This window comes from Protomyctophum bolini, assembly GCF_963924005.1.
Source record: "Protomyctophum bolini genome assembly, chromosome: 15".
NCBI lineage: Eukaryota > Metazoa > Chordata > Actinopteri > Myctophiformes > Myctophidae > Protomyctophum > Protomyctophum bolini.
In genome coordinates, this window is record NC_137876.1 from 37,342,428 (window position 1) to 37,361,756 (window position 19,329).

The window sequence follows — 19,329 nt, forward strand, 5'->3', positions numbered from 1 at the left end:
TACAGCCTACCGTAAGTGATACCCCCATAACAGTTATTGCTATGGAGTATAATAGTATTTGTTCCTTCTTTTCAATAAAAAAACAAAATCATCAGGATACCAATTTTATCTGGATAGAGGGTAAACAAGTGGAAAAAAGAAGACATGGAAGTTTAAACCCTATCTTTGAGAGGGGGTCTTTGGCTTGGCATCCCAGGGTTGAGGGTTCCCACCTAAAAAAAATTCTGTTCAGAACTGGAGATATTGGGAAACTCCTCGAAATATAGGTGATTATATTACCTATACATCATAATTTCTTATCTGTTAATGTATATTTTGTATTAGTGTAAATATGCAAAGTAATTATGTACTACTTGGAAATGGTGGGATTACATTTTTTGATATACTTCCAACATTCCAAATCTTGAATTTGTAACCTATATTCATTTGATATTGAAAATGTTTTAATGCCACTGGGGACTTACTTAACTGTTACGCAGGTAGTGCTTGTTCAGCGGAACTACAGATGACAGTGGTTTCGTCACGACCTGTATTGTCTGCCGGACCTCTAAGCAGACATGTTGGAGGCAGCAGCTCTGGTTTACAAAGAGTCTCTTAGGAGGATGAATGAGCTGCAATGAAAGCGAATTAAACCGCTAAGTTACACGCGATGTAATGTCTAAATAAGTAGATGAAATACTTGTCTTGCAGCGCCCACAATGGAGAGTGATATCTTGGACTCGCTAGAGCAAATTGGGTAAGCATCGACCACAGCTCGCTATTTAGCTTTCCTAGCTGATGTTAGCTTTTTAAGCAGTATCAAGACATCAACTGAACGACACTTCTCCCCAATTAACGTTTACGTTAACTAATAGGTCAATGGATTGGAGGCATGGTATTTGGATATTATGTAACGCTGGCTGTGTATATGCAATAATAGTAATACCCTGGGTGTTTTCACTGTTTTGTTGAATCTGTTCTCCTGAACACTGTACAGTTATGATGGCCCCCTGCTGGAGGAAAATGCGCTTGCCAGAGCTGCAGAGGGCGGACTGTCCTCCCCTGAATATGTGAACCTATGCGCATGGCTCGCATCCAGGTTAAACAAGCTGTGTGACCTGGAGGAGAGCATCTCTTCTGGGCCAGGTGAGAGCCAGTTGTATATCAATTCACTTAAGTTCAAAGTAGCTTTATTGACATTAGCCCTAGAATGTCTGTGAAACTGTGATCGTACATAGTACATTTCATGTATTCCCAAATTCACAAAAAAACCTAGCAGAGCCCTACGCACACGTATCAGTGAACATGGAAGTAATATCAGATGTGGCGACGAGCGAAATCCAGTCGCAGCCCATTTAAAAAAAATGGGGCATAATATTTCCACTACTCCAAAACTGGGGCATTGAAAAAGTAGAGGGACCCCCTCGGGGTGGTGACCACAATCGACTCCTACTCCAACGTGAAGCTTTTTACATTTATACACTCAACACTATGGCGCCTCAAGCTATATTTCAGTGTGCGGACATCCCTTCCTTTTTCATTCCCAAATTCACAGCCATAGATCGGTTTCCCCTTTGTAGATTTGTATTTCTGTATTTTGGAAGGCGGTACCCTACGGTCCCTTGAAAGTCAATCCACTATTCAATAGATGCAGCTGTACTACTGTCTGGTCACAGACAAATATAACGTCGCTTGAGTGTTGAGATGTTTAAAATATGCAAAAAGTAGCAGTTAAACAGCATTGCCGCTAAGTATTTTGAATCTATTTTTGAAATTTTGGCTTCTCTTCTCTCTTCCTCACTTCCCATGTCCTGCCTCCCCCACCACGACTGGCTAGCTGCACGTTGCTGTATCTGGGCTCAGACATTTTAGAAACACAGTTTTAAAGAGGAAACATGTCCACTTCTTATTTTGAAATGAACAAAAGCTAAAGATTGGGCCATAACAGGAGTTATTCAATAGACCCACGACACGACGGCATTAAAAACATCCAGCATGAAGTTGGGAAGAGAGAATTTCAGAGAATCAAACATTTTAAAAATTAACAGTTCGCACAAGTTTCCACGGTCTCCTACTGCTACTTTATGCATCTTTTAAACATCTCATCAACACTCAAGCGACACTATGTGTGTCCGTTACCAGACAGTAGTACAGCTGCGTCTCTTGTAGAGTGGATTGACTTTCAAGGGACCCTAGGGTACAGAAAAGGTAACCGAGGGTCCCCGAAAGGGCCTAGATCTCTGCACGGTGTGTGTACTCGCCCAATAAATAATTCCTAAGACTTTGAGTCGGATACTGTCCTCTAGTTTCATATCCATTTGAAAGTTCTGGCAGAAAACGTTTGTTTAGTCAAATATCTCTACTTTTTCACGAGCAGCACAGGAACGACATTCAGTCGCGGTATGACTGATGGACTGAATTGATCAAACATTCCTTTGGGAAGCAAAAAAGTACTTTCCTGGTTTTACTTTTATTTCTCTCTCTCTCTCTCTCTTATAGATGACGTGGAAGGTCTTAAGGTTGAGATGAGTGGTTTACTGAAAGAATTGCACTGTCCTTATGAAGGGGTTGTATCTGGGATTCTCCAGGGCAGTCTACACAACGGGGACCATGTAAAACTCATCTGTACGTACTAGTTATTGTTCCATACTGATGAAGTCACTTCACCAAGCAAATAGTCATTATTGGTTGGTAAGTTACTAATGCATGTCATCTTTTATTTTCTTCTTTCATAAGTGTTTCTTTGCTCTGAGCTGCAAGCAGCACAGATAGTCAACAGCAAACGAGTCTCTAATAAACAACAAGGAAAGAGCACAGCACACCAGGACCTCCGGGCAATTTGTGAAACACTCAAGCTCTCAGAGCCAAAAGGAGAAATTGACGAAGGATTATTCTCTGAAGTAGAAAACAAGGTGTGTTTTATCAGTGCAGCTAGCACAACATGGTTTATGCCATCTGTAATTAAAGTCACAAATGTCTAAACTTAACCGTGTGTACGATTTTTAGATAAAGGCAATTCTTGAAGGCCTATCAAGTGGCCACATTGCAATGCCAGTCCTGAAGGAATCTCTCAGTAGTGAGCAATGGGTAAGTCGGATAAATCTTCTAACTTTATAGCCATGGCAAGTTCTTCATATCCATATATATTTGTCTGTACAAAGTATGCATTTGAACTTTCTATGGGTCCACAGGAGAAGCTACAAAGCATAAACACGCTCCTGTGTTCAGAGTACGAATGTCGGCGTAGAATGCTGATCAAGCGATTGGATGTCACCGTGCAGTCCTTTGGCTGGTCGGACAGAGCCAAGGCAGGTTTATCCCTGAAATTACCTGTTGTTTTTAAAACAACAGGTAAAAAAAGAAAGTCTGTTCTTTCAACACCAATTCACCACCATTATTGCCACACATGCCATGTGTGCCTGTGCACAATCTGGGCTTGATTTATAATGGCTTTCCTACCACTGCATCAATCAATGTATTCTGTTTCTGTTGCACTGCAGACTGTAATCTGACACAGAAAGTGAAAAGAGCTGTAGGTCTGTTGGGTTTTTATAGAGGCATTGTGTGCATTACATTTTTCAATAGTAGCGCAACTTTATTTTGTACTTTTTAACTAATTTAATGTGGAACAAACACGAGACAGACTATTAATAGCATGACCTTCCTCTCTAATATTTAGCTTATAATAAGCTTAGTAATAAATTAGAAGTGCAGTTTGTGAACAAAGCCCTTTGCAATATATAAAAAATAAAGTAATACTATTTAATATTAGTTGGTAGTAGTAGGGAGGAACGCTGAAATATTTATGCTGCAGGGCCCTAGTGCTGGGGACATTTTGGAAAGTGACAATGTGCTGTCAGAAACTGTATTTATTGACTGTAAAATACACATACATTTCCAGTATATTTACGGTGCTGTGTCACTTTGTTGCAAGTGTCAAATACCCCCCAAATACCTGTAAATAGTGTTTAAATAAGTTGTCAAGAACACATCACAGAATGATGAAAAGTAATTACCAGTTAAAGATTAAATAAAAATGTACTTCAAAATGTAACCCGATTTAGACCTGGTGTAACTTAATTTTTTTTTTTACTTTTAATGCCGGCTGCGCCCTCTGTGTCACATACACCTCTGTATCATATATCAACATTATTTTTTTTTATACGAATTTGAACATTTTCAGAAAACCTTAGGTTAGGTTTTAGGAGGCGTTTTCAGAATCGGCCTCAGGTCTAAATGGGTTAATTGAAAAGGTTACACATGACTTAAATACAGACTTCTTTAAATGTACATTTAAGCTGCAGTATTTGTCTCCTGAAATGGCTTTAAAATAAATACTAAATCACTGCACTTGGTTAGGGTTAGGGGTCGCTTGTAAATATTGCTGGTTGTGGGTTTTTGGGCTTGTTTCGAAAGTGTAGTTGCTTTTTTGGGCTTGCTTGCTAATGCTGTTAAACCAGTGTGAGCCGCTCTTCTCGCCATTTGTAAAACTTTGGTTACGTTCGTAACCCCCAGTTCCCAAACGTTCATATTTCATGAACCCCAAATTAATATGCATTTGTCCCTCCATAAACCCCCATCTAAATAATATTCTGTGCCAGGGACCCCTGTACGAGATTTGTGATGTATTTCACATTTTATTTCCAGATTCTTTAAAAAACGTTGCGCCATGTGACGCGTTGTGAGCTTATACCTCGGCTTTTTTCAAATAGTCGAGGGCCTATTATAGTCGCTTCTTTCATGGACATGGTTACTTCTTTCTCTCTGGCAAGACTGGTAATGATGCTTTATACTGTAGATGACTGAGTGACATGGATGTGGCATGTAAACTGTATAGCTTAGGTCAGCGGTTTCCAAAGTGGGGTCCGGGGGACCCCCACGGGTCCTTGATGGAGTTCCAGGGGGTCCCTAGCTAAATGGTAGTTTGGAACCAAATCGACCCTTATGGGTCTAACTCTGAGAGGGTCAGGGTCCATTTGGGTCCATTTGTACACTCAGAGTTAAAATAACATTGATTTAACAATATAAATTGGGGGTCCCAGAGATAGAAATGCCATTAAATGGGGGTCTGTAGCCTAATGTCAAACTGGGGGTCCTTGAAATGAAACTAGTTGAGAATCTAGAGCCGTACAAATCTTCTCTTATGGGGGTCTTTGGAATATCTTTTCAAATGGGTGGTCCACAGGAAATAAAGTATCAATTTGAGGGTCCTTGACTTGAAAAAGTTTGGGAACTTAATTTGGGGCTTAGGTCATTTTATTGTACATGTCTCTTCTTTTTTTTGTTAGGTGAAGGTGGACAGCATGGCAAGAGCTTACCAACCCAAGAGACATTCTCTGAGGCCACAGCCATCTGTGGGTATGGCAGAGCTACTTGCTGCCAGGCAGGACATCTGTAATGTGGTGAAAACCAGTAGTGGTTCCTCAAGGGAGGGAACTGCCTGCGCTGTCAACAAGGTACAAAGCCTATGTGTAAATGCTCCATTATAGTAGCGCAATTAATATTTTTATGTTTCTTTAACCACACCCTGGTGTCCCTGTTTTGAGCATGTCGGGTGAAAAGTCTAAAAAATATAGCCTGCACTGAGGTTGTAGATCTGCTATTTCCGCCACGGTGCACGACAAAGTATAAATCTTATACACTTTACACCGGGCGATGTCTCATAGAATGTGTCAGTTGGTCAATTTACACATGGCATGAAAATTATCTTTGTAATATTTACATTTATAATAAATACAGTGGAATGGAATCTTTCGGAAACTGAGAGAGTTTATCAGACTAATTATCTTAGCTGCTCATTAACTTTTTCTTTGTGTTAAAGAGCTGTTAAGCTTTGGTAGAATCTTTGGTTGCATAGCTACCTGGCCATGATGTAAGTATTGCACATGATTACTATTCAACAGTCCAGTCTGAAACCTCCTTTCATCTGGTCTTGCCCACAGATCCTAATGGGCAGAGTACCTGACAGAGGAGGCCGTCCATCCGAGATAGAAGCCCCACGTCCTGAGATGCCACCCTGGCAAAAAAGACAAGATGGTGGAGGTGGCTGGGGAGGACGTGGTGGAAGAGGAGGAGGGGGTGGTGGTGGTTGGAGGGGGGGTGGTGGTGGTGGTGGAGGAGGTGGCAATTGGAGAGGTGGGGGTGGGGGTGGAGGTGGAGGATCATGGAACCATGGGGGAAAGAGGGGGCGCTATCAATATTGAAATCATTGGCTTTTTCTTTTGTAAATTATTAGACCAGACACAGTGTTGCATATGAACTGAACTCCATTTTTAGGTCTCTTCTATAATACATACATTAATCATGAAAGCAAAGATGGAATCGATGTCTGTGAAATATCTCTCCCACTTTTTGATGATTTTGTTGTCCGATAGAAAGCTCCATCTCCATCCATATATCAACTTGTGTTTTTTCGAAAATGTATGGCCTACTTCATAGGAGTGTCGCTCAAAAGTAGTGAAAATAGCAGATCTACAAGCTCACGTGTAGATTGGCTATTTTCACAATTTAAATCACAAAAAACATAATAAAAAGGAACAGTCTTGGACATTCAATGTTTTGTTGCAGCACAATGATAATCATATTCATATTATCCTGTAGTATTTTTTATAAAACAATATTTCTTAAAAAATGGACTAACTTTTATTAACTTGAAGTGCCCAGTCAAATTTGAGTGCCCAGTCAGAAGGTGAATCTGAGTAAACCACTCAATCTGAGAACAGATTGGGCTGTACCAAACCAGATATGAAAAACAAAGTATACATCTACTGCAGTAATACTCTAGTTGGAAGCATTAAGACCCGTTTAACCCCCAATGGCTTCCCTTCTGACAAATAACGTTATTGTAAAAAATAATAATACTATACTATAGGAAATTTCCATTTCCGCAATTTCCATTTCCGCAATTTCCGCGGAAAATTGCGGAAATGGAAATTGCGGAAATGGTAATTGCGGAAATTGCTCTTCACTTATAGCTATCTATTTTCAGGTAGATTGTTTTATTTTACTCAGTCAGCCATATCACTACTCATTTTTTTCATGAAAAAGAGCTGGGTAATCTATTTTCAGGCAAATTGTGTTTATTGTATTTTATTTTACTCAGCCATAACAATTTATTTTCTGTTAACCAACTTGCTGGCTGGCAGGCAGGCAGACAGCTACTCATAGACAGGCAGACAGACAGACAGACAGACAGCTACTCATGGAGAATTGGACAGGCAGGCAATCAGACAGCTACTCATAGACAGGCAGACAGACAGCTACTCATGGAGAATTGGACAGGCAGGCAGACAGCTACTCATGGACAATTGGACAGGCAGGAAGGCAGACAGCTACTCATAGACAGACAGACAGCTACTCATGGACAATTGGACAGGCAGGAAGGCAGACAGCTACTCATAGACAGACAGACAGCTACTCATAGACAATTGGGCAGGCAGGCAGACAGCTACTCATAGACAGACAGACAGCTACTCATGGACAATTGGACAGGCAGGAAGGCAGACAGCTGCTAAATGGCTGCTGGTGCTCATTTGCCTGATTGAACACCTGTTAAAGGCTGATGGTGGTGACACTCAAACAAATATCAAACAAGATGGCGGAATAAACAAACCTATAAAGGCTGATACAGACAGCCACAGACACACACGTCCTTGTGTTTATTAATATAAGCCTTTATAACCAACCAAAGGGTGAAATAATGCACGTGCGTGCGTGAGTGCATGAGTGCGTGTGTGTGTGTGTGTGTGTGTGTGGTGCACACAGCAGTTACATCAACAGTGGATGATCCAAACACAAACCACTCTGACTAACGGACCAATGACGGACGGACTAGTTGAACAGGTGACCGGATCCAGTGGGCGGGGCTTTGGATTTAAATAGGAGCGGCCATGTTTTTTCCCAGCATGCTGTTTGGTTTGGGATCCACTTCATGCTGTCTGTGAGCAGAGCTGTTTGTTCCAAGGTAAGAAGAGTTTGTTTGAGAAACACGGTTTTATCCTTGAGCACTGTTGTTGTTTAGACATTAAGATGATTTATAGGACTGTTTATTGTTTAAACAGAGTATTTATAAGACTGTTGTTTATTGTGACACTAAATGGACAACAATGTCAGCAATGTTTGTCCTTTTATAGGACTCGTTCTTTGGCCTTGGGCCTCGATCACACAAAAAAAACATTTGTCTTGTCTGTTTAATGGCCGCCCCAATGCATTTCCAATGGGAGGCACATGCTTTGACCAAACATTTGTGTTTGATTTTGGGGGGCAATCAAACACAGGCAGAGCCCAGAACATACGCTTATGTGTGACTGAGGCCTTGGGCCTTGATCGCAACAAAAGCATTGTCTTGTCTGTGAAAATGGCTGATCTACAAGCTCACAATGCATTGTGAATGTGATGTGACACATTGTGAGCTTTTAGATCTGCTATTTTCAAAAGGTTTTTCTCTGTTCAAAATGACCAAGTATGCAGATTGTCCCATTTGAAATGTTTAAGTACATTTTGATGCCAAAACCTTTTAACTTTGACTCAAGTTATATAATGTAGATTTTGAAGTTTAGATTTTTTTTTACCAATATCTTAAAGGGACAATTCACTTTAAAAAACTAACTTTTTGTCATTGTATTATCTACTCGGGTTTATGTGAACACTACAGACAGTTTTTAAGTTAAAATGCTAAAAAGCTAAAATGAATATTTAAATACTGAATCAAGCAACTTAAAAGCTGTCTGCAGTGTTCACATAAGCCTGAGTAGACGATAAAGTGAAATATCCTTTTAATATTATATGAATTTTACAATGTATGAAATCTGGATAAAGAGTAATGTTGTTTTTATTTATGTCTTGCAGGTTAATCATGTGACCTTGGTGTCATGTGTGACCTTGGATGGGGTCATCAGGAGATGGCTGGTATTGATAATAGAGTGTCTACTCGGCTGAGCTGAAACGTATAACGGTGTCAACGAACGCTCCCTGAGATTACGAGGCGTACGGTGCTCGGGACGTATTGTGCCATACAACCTACGCGGCTCTATTAATACCGGCTATCTTCAACTGAGCGACGGAAGCCCCCCCATGGTATGTACCTGGATTACATGTGGCTGTAGTAGAAACAAGGGCAGTGTCACCATTACATGTCAAGTTGACCATTCATTGTCATACATATGATTTTACATATGTTTGGGTGAAAAACCTTACTGAGGTTTTTATGTGTTTTTAGTATTTCAATGTGTCCATGATTTCATGGACACTTCCTACCCAGACTACAATTCCCATAATGCTTTGGTGCACTGCTCCTTGTGCATAGGGGAGGGCTGTCTTACTGAGACAACATGTAGTCTAGGCAAGGACTGTATAAAGAGGACAGGAAGCGAAGACCGTAAGGGCGCCGCCATGTTGATCACATGGTGCTCCATGGAAGGAAAGAAACATGCGCAGTTGAGACCAGGAAGTTGGACATGCATATGGCACAAATGGCCCAGCAGATGGCGTGAGGTGATTAAAGACCTTGCTGAAAGTAGGGACGCTTGTATCTCACTCTTCTGCCAGCCTATATGCTGAAGCCAGCTTGGCTCAGTGCTCACCATGAACGGACTGACTGAGACAGCCGTGTCATGATCAGTGCAACTATAATATATCTATATAATTTGTATGCAACAGTGGTTTTCAACTTTTGCCTGTTGATCAGTCCGTTCATGGTGAGCACTGAGCCAAGCTGGCTTCAGCATATAGGCTGGCAGAAGAGTGAGAAATAACAAGCGTCCCTACTTTCAGCAAGGTCTTTAATCACCTCACGCCATCTGCTGGGCCATTTGTGCCATATGCATGTCCAACTTCTTGGTCTCAACTGCGCATGTTTCTTTCCTTCCATGGAGCACCATGTGATCAACATGGCGGCGCCCTTACGGTCTTCGCTTCCTGTCCTCTTTATACAGTCCTTGAGTCTAGGGAGGAAGTGAGCCCATTGTCCATGACATCATGGAGCCCATGGACACTTTTGAAATACTACATATCTAAAAACGACGATTACCCACATAAAAAACCCAGGAAAGTGTTTCTTGTCTCCCAAACATCATTAAAATAAGCTCTGGTTGCAAAAGGGGTGAAGTCGCCGTTTAATGGGTTGAATCATTAAAGCTGCTATAAGCAATATGTCAAATGTAATTACTTTTAAAAAAATTGGTATTCAGACTGCCAGCAATGGGTAAAACAATATTGTCTCTGACACATCTTGGGGCCACAATCTGCATTCAAAGATGTTCCTAGCTTTGTCATTTGTCGATTTGCCTGTCTACTTCCTGATTGGTCAGTCATTTTGACCGGGTTCTTTTTTTTTCTCTGACCAATGACAAAGCTTCTAGGAATATCTTTGACTGCAGATTGTGGCCCCTAGATGTATCGCAGAGACTAAATCATGTGTGTTTTACTCATTGCTGAATGAAATAAAAATCATTAAAATTGACATTATTGCTTATAGGAGCTTTAATCACAATTTGTGACAATAATAAAGTAAGATATTGGTGACACAGCTTTCAGTGACTGTTATGACTTACAAAATGTCATCCTGTAGGCCGACAACTAAATAGATATATTTTTTTCTTGTCATTTCAGAACGTGAAGCTGACAAGGCGACGTCGGTATTGAAGGTACAGTGCTGTTGCCACTCCTGGGTGCTGTTGGCAGTGAAGGTTAGTAATGAACCTTTTGATTCCTGATGCTTGTGTAAGTGGGCTACATGCTACATGCTACCATACCATAGGTTGTCATTCGCACCGTGTATCGTTTCACATAATCTGTGTATAATGCCACTCTACACCGCAATGTGATTTATGTATTGTTTAACATAATTTACGGGTAAAGCTGTCGCGTCACGTCACATCACATTATGTATGTTCTGTTGTAGTCTTTCTGTGCTGTTTTCTGTGTCGAGTTATTAGAATTTCTATTTCCTTTCTCTTTTAATAAAAAAAAGTATTTTTTTTATTTCTCCTTGCCCATTGCCCTAGTTCTTCACTAGTGGACTGTGTGTACAAAATGTGATTTGGCGTCATGCGACTTATTTCCGGTATCATTATGGTAGCATGTAGCCTGCTTAACACTGTTTACAGCCTTCTATGCTGTAGATCTGTCCAAACTAACAGGAAGAAAATTATGGCAGATTTTCTTCGTTGGTTAGTTTGTTTTGTTTAGTGCTGATATTGAAGGTAAGTGGGCGTAGTTTATTATCTTTTGATGTCGGGCAGAAACCTTGTATCTCCATAGTTCAACCTTTTGTAAATTAATTTCCTTACTTGGTCATGCTACAGTGTCACACACTAAAGTAGCAAATAGCTGATCTACAAGCTCACGATGCAAAGATCATCCATTATTGAATATAACCTATTAGTATCGAACATGCACGGTTTCTACCCCGACCTTTCATCTTCTCTTCTATTCTTTGCTTTAATAAAGTTATTGTTTTTTCTGGTCAGAGTTTTTAATCGCATTTTGCTTTATTTTTCATAAGTCATTTCTTTCTTTCCTATCTATCACTAGTTCTTCACTAGTGTATGTGGTGCGTGTGTCGGGTCGTGTCTCTCATACAGTTTCTAATCATTTGATTGGAGCTGTATCGTTTCACGTCATTTGCGTTGTGTCATTTGCTGGTAAAGCGCCATCACGTCAGTTCACATCAGATATGAACACAGGCCGGTATGTGATGTGCATTTATGTGATATTTTTATGTGATTATTTCACAAATTGCGGATAGCTCGTTGCACGCCATGCACTCTGTTCATTGCTCTTGTGTTCAAATGTCATCCTCAGTGTTGTATGTATGTTGTGTTCTCATGTTCATAGTGTTGCTGTATTGCTGACAAATACTGGGGTCCAAAGAATGCTTCTGCCATTGCATAATTTGAACCTTGTATAATTTGTCAATCGTCCACAAATGGCATAAATTGTAATGTATATTTAAATGTGGGCAATTCTTTTGAAAACATGTAGATTTTAAAATAGAAATGTGGGACAACTGGCTAGAAAGACTGGCCACAAACTTAAGGCCAACTGCTTGGGCGGAGACCAAGAATCTTTTTGTTTTGTTCATGTTCATAAAGCGCTCCAAGTGCTTTAAGTGAGAAGTCCAGCAGCAAACCTCTAGGTCATAAGAGCATTGTTTGTGCTATATTATCAGATCCAATTTGTGAGTATAAAGCTTCATCTAAGCCCACATCACATATGAACACAGGCCCGGTATGTGATGTGTGTTTATGTCTCGTATCATTTCACATTGGTGAGTAAGGCTTCATCACGTCATCCCCACATCACATGATGAATTTAGGGTTAGGGCTAGGGTTAGGTATGTGATGTGGATTGATGTGATGTATGTCTTTTATAATGTGCGAGTGAAGCTTCATCGTGTCAGTTCACATCACATTATGTGGTGTGTATTGATGTGATTTATTTATGCTGCCATTTGCAGCTAAAACTTAATTCATGCCGGTCAGTAGGCGAGGCATTGACGATGGGCCTATGACCCAAAGGTTTTCTGCTGCACTTTTCACTTTTAGCACTTTGCAGCTCTTTATGAGCACGGGAAAATAAAATATTTTCTTAGTTTATGTCTGAGGAGTTTTCCTTAGTCTTCTTCTCGATTAAAATTGTAAGACATAATCATGGCTATCATTTATAGTCCATTATGATTCAAATTATTATGAATGTGATTGCTTTTGGACCTGTAAATTACAACAAAACAAACTAAGGCACTGGTGTGGTACTACTGGTTTACCAGAATGGGGTTCAACTCCCTGCGGTGCCCTCAATTTGTTGTATTTACATGGTTCATTTTCTGCTCATTGTTGCCTTTTCAGAGATGATAACCCCCAGGTTCTTTACTGCGTTTGTACTCTCTACATTTGGGTTACAAGTCTATTTAGGGACAAGCCCGAAGGTACTCTTGGTTTTCTCTTCTCCTTCCACCAAAAATGGCAGTCCACGGTCACACTCGGCAGTCAGTTGGGGGTTGGGGGTCCATATTAGAAGTCCATGGAACTTTTTTTCAAATCCTCGTTTTTCAGTAGGCCGTTTTTCATTTTGGAGGATTTGAAAAAATAGACTAATCATTCCAAGATCATGGACTATAGCCCATGGTCTCGGAATGATTTTCGTTCCATAGTGAGGCAGCATAGCTAACCTATCTATCGTTCATTTTATGACGTAAGCGCCAAATTTGGCAGAAGTTTTGACAGATATATTGGTAACGAAACTGGATATTGGGCCATCCCAAATTCTTATTCTGGTGGGTGTGGCAGCCATTTTTCAAAATGGCCACCAGCGGTTTTGTCAAATCTTCCTAAACGTCCCTCTAGCAGCTACAATATTTGCTGTAGAAGACTGAAATGTTGCATGAAGGTCATGTGCTTTCAGACCAATTGGCTAAAAGGGGTGGGGGAGATGCAATGGGATTGGCCTATCATAAAATGTGCATAACTTCGAAGTAGACATACAATTTTTTTTTCATTATTACATTTTTTTTCAAAAATGATGAAAAACGGCGCGCTATAGTATGCCGTACGATATGGGCTATAGCCCACGGTCCAAAATGATGAGAAACGAGGCTAACTGTTTTTTTCAAAATTTCAAAAAACATGGGCTGTAACCCATCGTTTTTTTCAAATCCTCAAAAATGATGAAAAACGGCGTGCTATAGTATGCCGTACAATATGGGCTATAGCCCATGGTCCAAAATGATGAGAAACGAGGATAACTTTTTTTTTTTCAAAATTTCACGCACTCACGCACGCACGCACGCGCACACGTGTAACCAAATGGATCCTTACAGATCCAACACTGTTTGTTAATCATCGAATGAAATGTGGGAGGTCGGCAAGAGAAAGTTAAAAAAATCAAAGCAAATACCGGTAATTCGAAAATGTTATTTTTGTGCTTTTGTAATTCTCTTCTTTATATATTACTTTACTGTTGAAATGTAAAATTTACATTTCAACGAAAGGACCTGTAAATGACAACACAAAAACTAAGGCACTGGTGTCGTACTTCTGGTTTACTGGAACGGGGTTCAACTCCCTGCAGTGCCCTGCTCAATGTGTTGTATTTACATGGTTCATTGGTCCATGGTCTCAGAAGTCATTGAAGTCATTTTTCCGCAACCCTCCGCAATACTCCGCAATACTCCGCAATTTAAAAAAAAAAAAAAAAAAACATGGGCTATAACCCATCGTTTTTTTCATTTTGTCATTTTTTTCAAATCCTCAAAAATGATGAAAAATGGCGCGCTATAGTATGCCGTACGATATGGGCTATAGCCCACAGTCCAAAATGATGAGAAACGAGGCTAACTTTTTTTTTCAAAATTTCAAAAAACATGGGCTATAACCCATCTATTTTGTCATTTCGTCATTTTTTTCAAATCCTCAAAAAGGATGAAAAACGGTGCGCTATAGTCTGCTGTACGATATGGGCTATAGCCCATGGTCCAAAATGATGAGAAACGAGGATAACTTTTTTTTTCAAAATTTCAAAAAACATGGGCTATAACCCATCGTTTTTGTCATTTCGTCATTTTTTTCAAATCTTCAAAAATGATGAAAAACGGCGCGCTATAGCAGGGATACTCAAATAGATTTACCTGTGGGCCACATTACAAAAATGGCAAGGGGCCAGGGGCCAGTAGATAAAATTACGACATTAATGATACTTGATAACTTCTCTCTTTCAATTGCTTTATTTTCGCAAAATGTATCAAAGTACAATGTGCATGCACACAATATGTAAATAAATAAATGTGTTACATTTTCTTGCATAAACACAAAGAGCTGTTTCCATAACTGCACAAATTATTGCACATAACATGAGTAGCTGTTATAATAACATAATAATGTGCATGCACATTGTACTTTGATACATTTTATGAAAATAAAGCAATTGAAAGAGAGAAGTTATCAAGTATCATTAATGTCGTAATTTTATCTACTGGCCCCTGGCCCCTTGCCATTTTTGTAATGTGGCCCACAGGTAAATCTATTTGAGTATCCCTGCTATAGCGCGCCGTTTTTCATCATTTTTGAGGATTTGAAAAAAATGAAAAAATTAAAAAAAAAATCCGCAATTTCCGCAATTTCCACAATTTCCATTTCCGCAAATTCCGCAATTACCATTTCCTCAATTTCCTCAATTTCCGCAATTCCGCAATTTGACAAAAACGATGGGTTATAGCCCATGTTTTTTGAAATTTTGAAAAAAAAAGTTAGCCTCGTTTCTCATCATTTTGGACCGTGGGTTATAGCCCATATCGTACGGCATACTATAGCGCGAAGTTTTTCATCATTTTTGAAGATTTGAAAAAAATGACGAAATGACAAAAACGATGGGTTATAGCCCATGTTTTTTGAAATTTTGAAAAAAAAAGTTAGCCTCGTTTCTCATCATTTTGGACCGTGGGCTATAGCCCATATCGTACGGCATACTACAGCGCACAGTTTTTCATCATTTTTGAAGATTTGAAAAAAATGACGAAATGACAAAAACGATGGGTTATAGCCCATGTTTTTTGAAATTTTGAAAAAAAAAGTTAGCCTCGTTTCTCATCATTTTGGACCGTGGGCTATAGCCCATATCGTACGGCATACTATAGCGCGCAGTTTTTCATCATTTTTGAAGATTTGAAAAAAATGACGAAATGACAAAAACGATGGGTTATAGCCCATGTTTTTTGAAATTTTGAAAAAAAAAGTTAGCCTCGTTTCTCATCATTTTGGACCGTGGGCTATAGCCCATATCGTACGGCATACTATAGCGCGCAGTTTTTCATCATTTTTGAAGATTTGAAAAAAATGACGAAATGACAAAAACGATGGGTTATAGCCCATGTTTTTTTTAATAAAAAAAAAAAAAGTTAGCCTCGTTTCTCATCATTTTGGACCGTGGGCTATAGCCCATATCGTACGGCATACTATAGCGCGCTGTTTTTCATCATTTTTGAGGATTTGAAAAAAATGACGAAATGACAAAAACGATGGGTTACAGCCCATGTTTTTTGAAATTTTGAAAAAAAAAGTTAGCCTCGTTTCTCATCATTTTGGACCGTGGGCTATAGCCCATATCGTACGGCATACTATAGCGCGCAGTTTTTCATCATTTTTGAAGATTTGAAAAAAATGACGAAATGACAAAAACGATGGGTTATAGCCCATGTTTTTTTTAATTAAAAAAAAAAAAGTTAGCCTCGTTTCTCATCATTTTGGACCGTGGGCTATAGCCCATATCGTACGGCATACTATAGCGCGCAGTTTTTCATCATTTTTGAAGATTTGAAAAAAATGACGAAATGACAAAAACGATGGGTTATAGCCCATGTTTTTTGAAATTTTGAAAAAAAAAGTTAGCCTCGTTTCTCATCATTTTGGACCGTGGGCTATAGCCCATATCGTACGGCATACTATAGCGCGCAGTTTTTCATCATTTTTGAAGATTTGAAAAAAATGACGAAATGACAAAAACGATGGGTTATAGCCCATGTTTTTTGAAATTTTGAAAAAAAAAGTTAGCCTCGTTTCTCATCATTTTGGACCGTGGGCTATAGCCCATATCGTACGGCATACTATAGCGCGCAATTTTCATCATTTTTGAAGATTTGAAAAAAATGACGAAATGACAAAAACGATGGGTTATAGCCCATGTTTTTTGAAATTTTGAAAAAAAAAGTTAGCCTCGTTTCTCATCATTTTGGACCGTGGGCTATAGCCCATATCGTACGGCATACTACAGCGCGCAGTTTTTCATCATTTTTGAAGATTTGAAAAAAATGACGAAATGACAAAAACGATGGGTTATAGCCCATGTTTTTTGAAATTTTGAAAAAAAAAGTTAGCCTCGTTTCTCATCATTTTGGACCGTGGGCTATAGCCCATATCGTACGGCATACTATAGCGCGCAGTTTTTCATCATTTTTGAAGATTTGAAAAAAATGACGAAATGACAAAAACGATGGGTTATAGCCCATGTTTTTTGAAATTTTGAAAAAAAAAGTTAGCCTCGTTTCTCATCATTTTGGACCGTGGGCTATAGCCCATATCGTACGGCATACTATAGCGCGCAGTTTTTCATCATTTTTGAAGATTTGAAAAAAATGACGAAATGACAAAAACGATGGGTTATAGCCCATGTTTTTTTTAATTAAAAAAAAAAAGGTTAGCCTCGTTTCTCATCATTTTGGACCGTGGGCTATAGCCCATATCGTACGGCATACTATAGCGCGCTGTTTTTCATCATTTTTGAGGATTTGAAAAAAATGACGAAATGACAAAAACGATGGGTTACAGCCCATGTTTTTTGAAATTTTGAAAAAAAAAGTTAGCCTCGTTTCTCATCATTTTGGACCGTGGGCTATAGCCCATATCGTACGGCATACTATAGCGCGCAGTTTTTCATCATTTTTGAAGATTTGAAAAAAATGACGAAATGACAAAAACGATGGGTTATAGCCCATGTTTTTTTAAATTAAAAAAAAAAAAGTTAGCCTCGTTTCTCATCATTTTGGACCGTGGGCTATAGCCCATATCGTACGGCATACTATAGCGCGCAGTTTTTCATCATTTTTGAAGATTTGAAAAAAATGACGAAATGACAAAAACGATGGGTTATAGCCCATGTTTTTTGAAATTTTGAAAAAAAAAGGTTAGCCTCGTTTCTCATCATTTTGGACCGTGGGCTATAGCCCATATCGTACGGCATACTATAGCGCGCTGTTTTTCATCATTTTTGAGGATTTGAAAAAAATGACGAAATGACAAAAACGATGGGTTACAGCCCATGTTTTTTGAAATTTTGAAAAAAAAAGTTAGCCTCGTTTCTCATCATTTTGGACCGTGGGCTATAGCCCATATCGTACGGCATACTATAGCGCGCAGTTTTTCATCATTTTTGAAGATTTGAAAAAAATGACGAAATGACAAAAACGATGGGTTATAGCCCATGTTTTTTTAAATTAAAAAAAAAAAAGTTAGCCTCGTTTCTCATCATTTTGGACCGTGGGCTATAGCCCATATCGTACGGCATACTATAGCGCGCAGTTTTTCATCATTTTTGAAGATTTGAAAAAAATGACGAAATGACAAAAACGATGGGTTATAGCCCATGTTTTTTGAAATTTTGAAAAAAAAAGTTAGCCTCGTTTCTCATCATTTTGGACCGTGGGCTATAGCCCATATCGTACGGCATACTATAGCGCGCAGTTTTTCATCATTTTTGAAGATTTGAAAAAAATGACGAAATGACAAAAACGATGGGTTATAGCCCATGTTTTTTGAAATTTTGAAAATAAAAGTTAGCCTCGTTTCTCATCATTTTGGACCGTGGGCTATAGCCCATATCGTACGGCATACTATAGCGCGCAGTTTTTCATCATTTTTGAAGATTTGAAAAAAATGACGAAATGACAAAAACGATGGGTTATAGCCCATGTTTTTTTTAATTAAAAAAAAAAAAGTTAGCCTCGTTTCTCATCATTTTGGACCGTGGGCTATAGCCCATATCGTACGGCATACTATAGCGCGCCATTTTTCATAATTTTTGAGGATTTGAAAAAAATGGGGGAAAAAATCCGCAATTTCCGCAATTTCCACAATTTCCATTTCCGCAAATTCCGCAATTACCATTTCCTCAATTTCCTCAATTTCCGCAATTCCGCAATTTGACAAAAACGATGGGTTATAGCCCATGTTTTTTGAAATTTTGAAAAAAAAAGTTAGCCTCGTTTCTCATCATTTTGGACCGTGGGCTATAGCCCATATCGTACGGCATACTATAGCGCGCAGTTTTCATCATTTTTGAAGATTTGAAAAAAATGACGAAATGACAAAAACGATGGGTTATAGCCCATGTTTTTTGAAATTTTGAAAAAAAAAGTTAGCCTCGTTTCTCATCATTTTGGACCGTGGGCTATAGCCCATATCGTACGGCATACTATAGCGCGCAGTTTTTCATCATTTTTGAAGATTTGAAAAAAATGACGAAATGACAAAAACGATGGGTTATAGCCCATGTTTTTTGAAATTTTGAAAAAAAAAGTTAGCCTCGTTTCTCATCATTTTGGACCGTGGGCTATAGCCCATATCGTACGGCATACTATAGCGCGCAGTTTTTCATCATTTTTGAAGATTTGAAAAAAATGACGAAATGACAAAAACGATGGGTTATAGCCCATGTTTTTTTAAATAAAAAAAAAAAAAGTTAGCCTCGTTTCTCATCATTTTGGACCGTGGGCTATAGCCCATATCGTACGGCATACTATAGCGCGCCGTTTTTCATCATTTTTGAAGATTTGAAAAAAATGACGAAATGACAAAAACGATGGGT

General features: G+C 39.0%; 1 protein-coding gene across 1 annotated transcript; it reads left to right on the forward strand.

Annotated features, from left to right (window-relative positions):
• The first annotated feature begins 552 nt into the window (after window positions 1–552).
• Window positions 553–6,533, forward strand: fam98b (family with sequence similarity 98 member B). Its single transcript, XM_080783604.1, has 8 exons — window positions 553–736; window positions 977–1,125; window positions 2,479–2,604; window positions 2,716–2,891; window positions 2,986–3,066; window positions 3,171–3,287; window positions 5,268–5,435; window positions 5,922–6,533. Exons 1-8 carry the CDS (start codon window positions 699–701, stop codon window positions 6,180–6,182), a joined length of 1,116 nt encoding a protein of 371 aa, XP_080639730.1. The 5' UTR covers window positions 553–698; the 3' UTR covers window positions 6,183–6,533.
• Window positions 6,534–19,329: the final 12,796 nt, after the last annotated feature.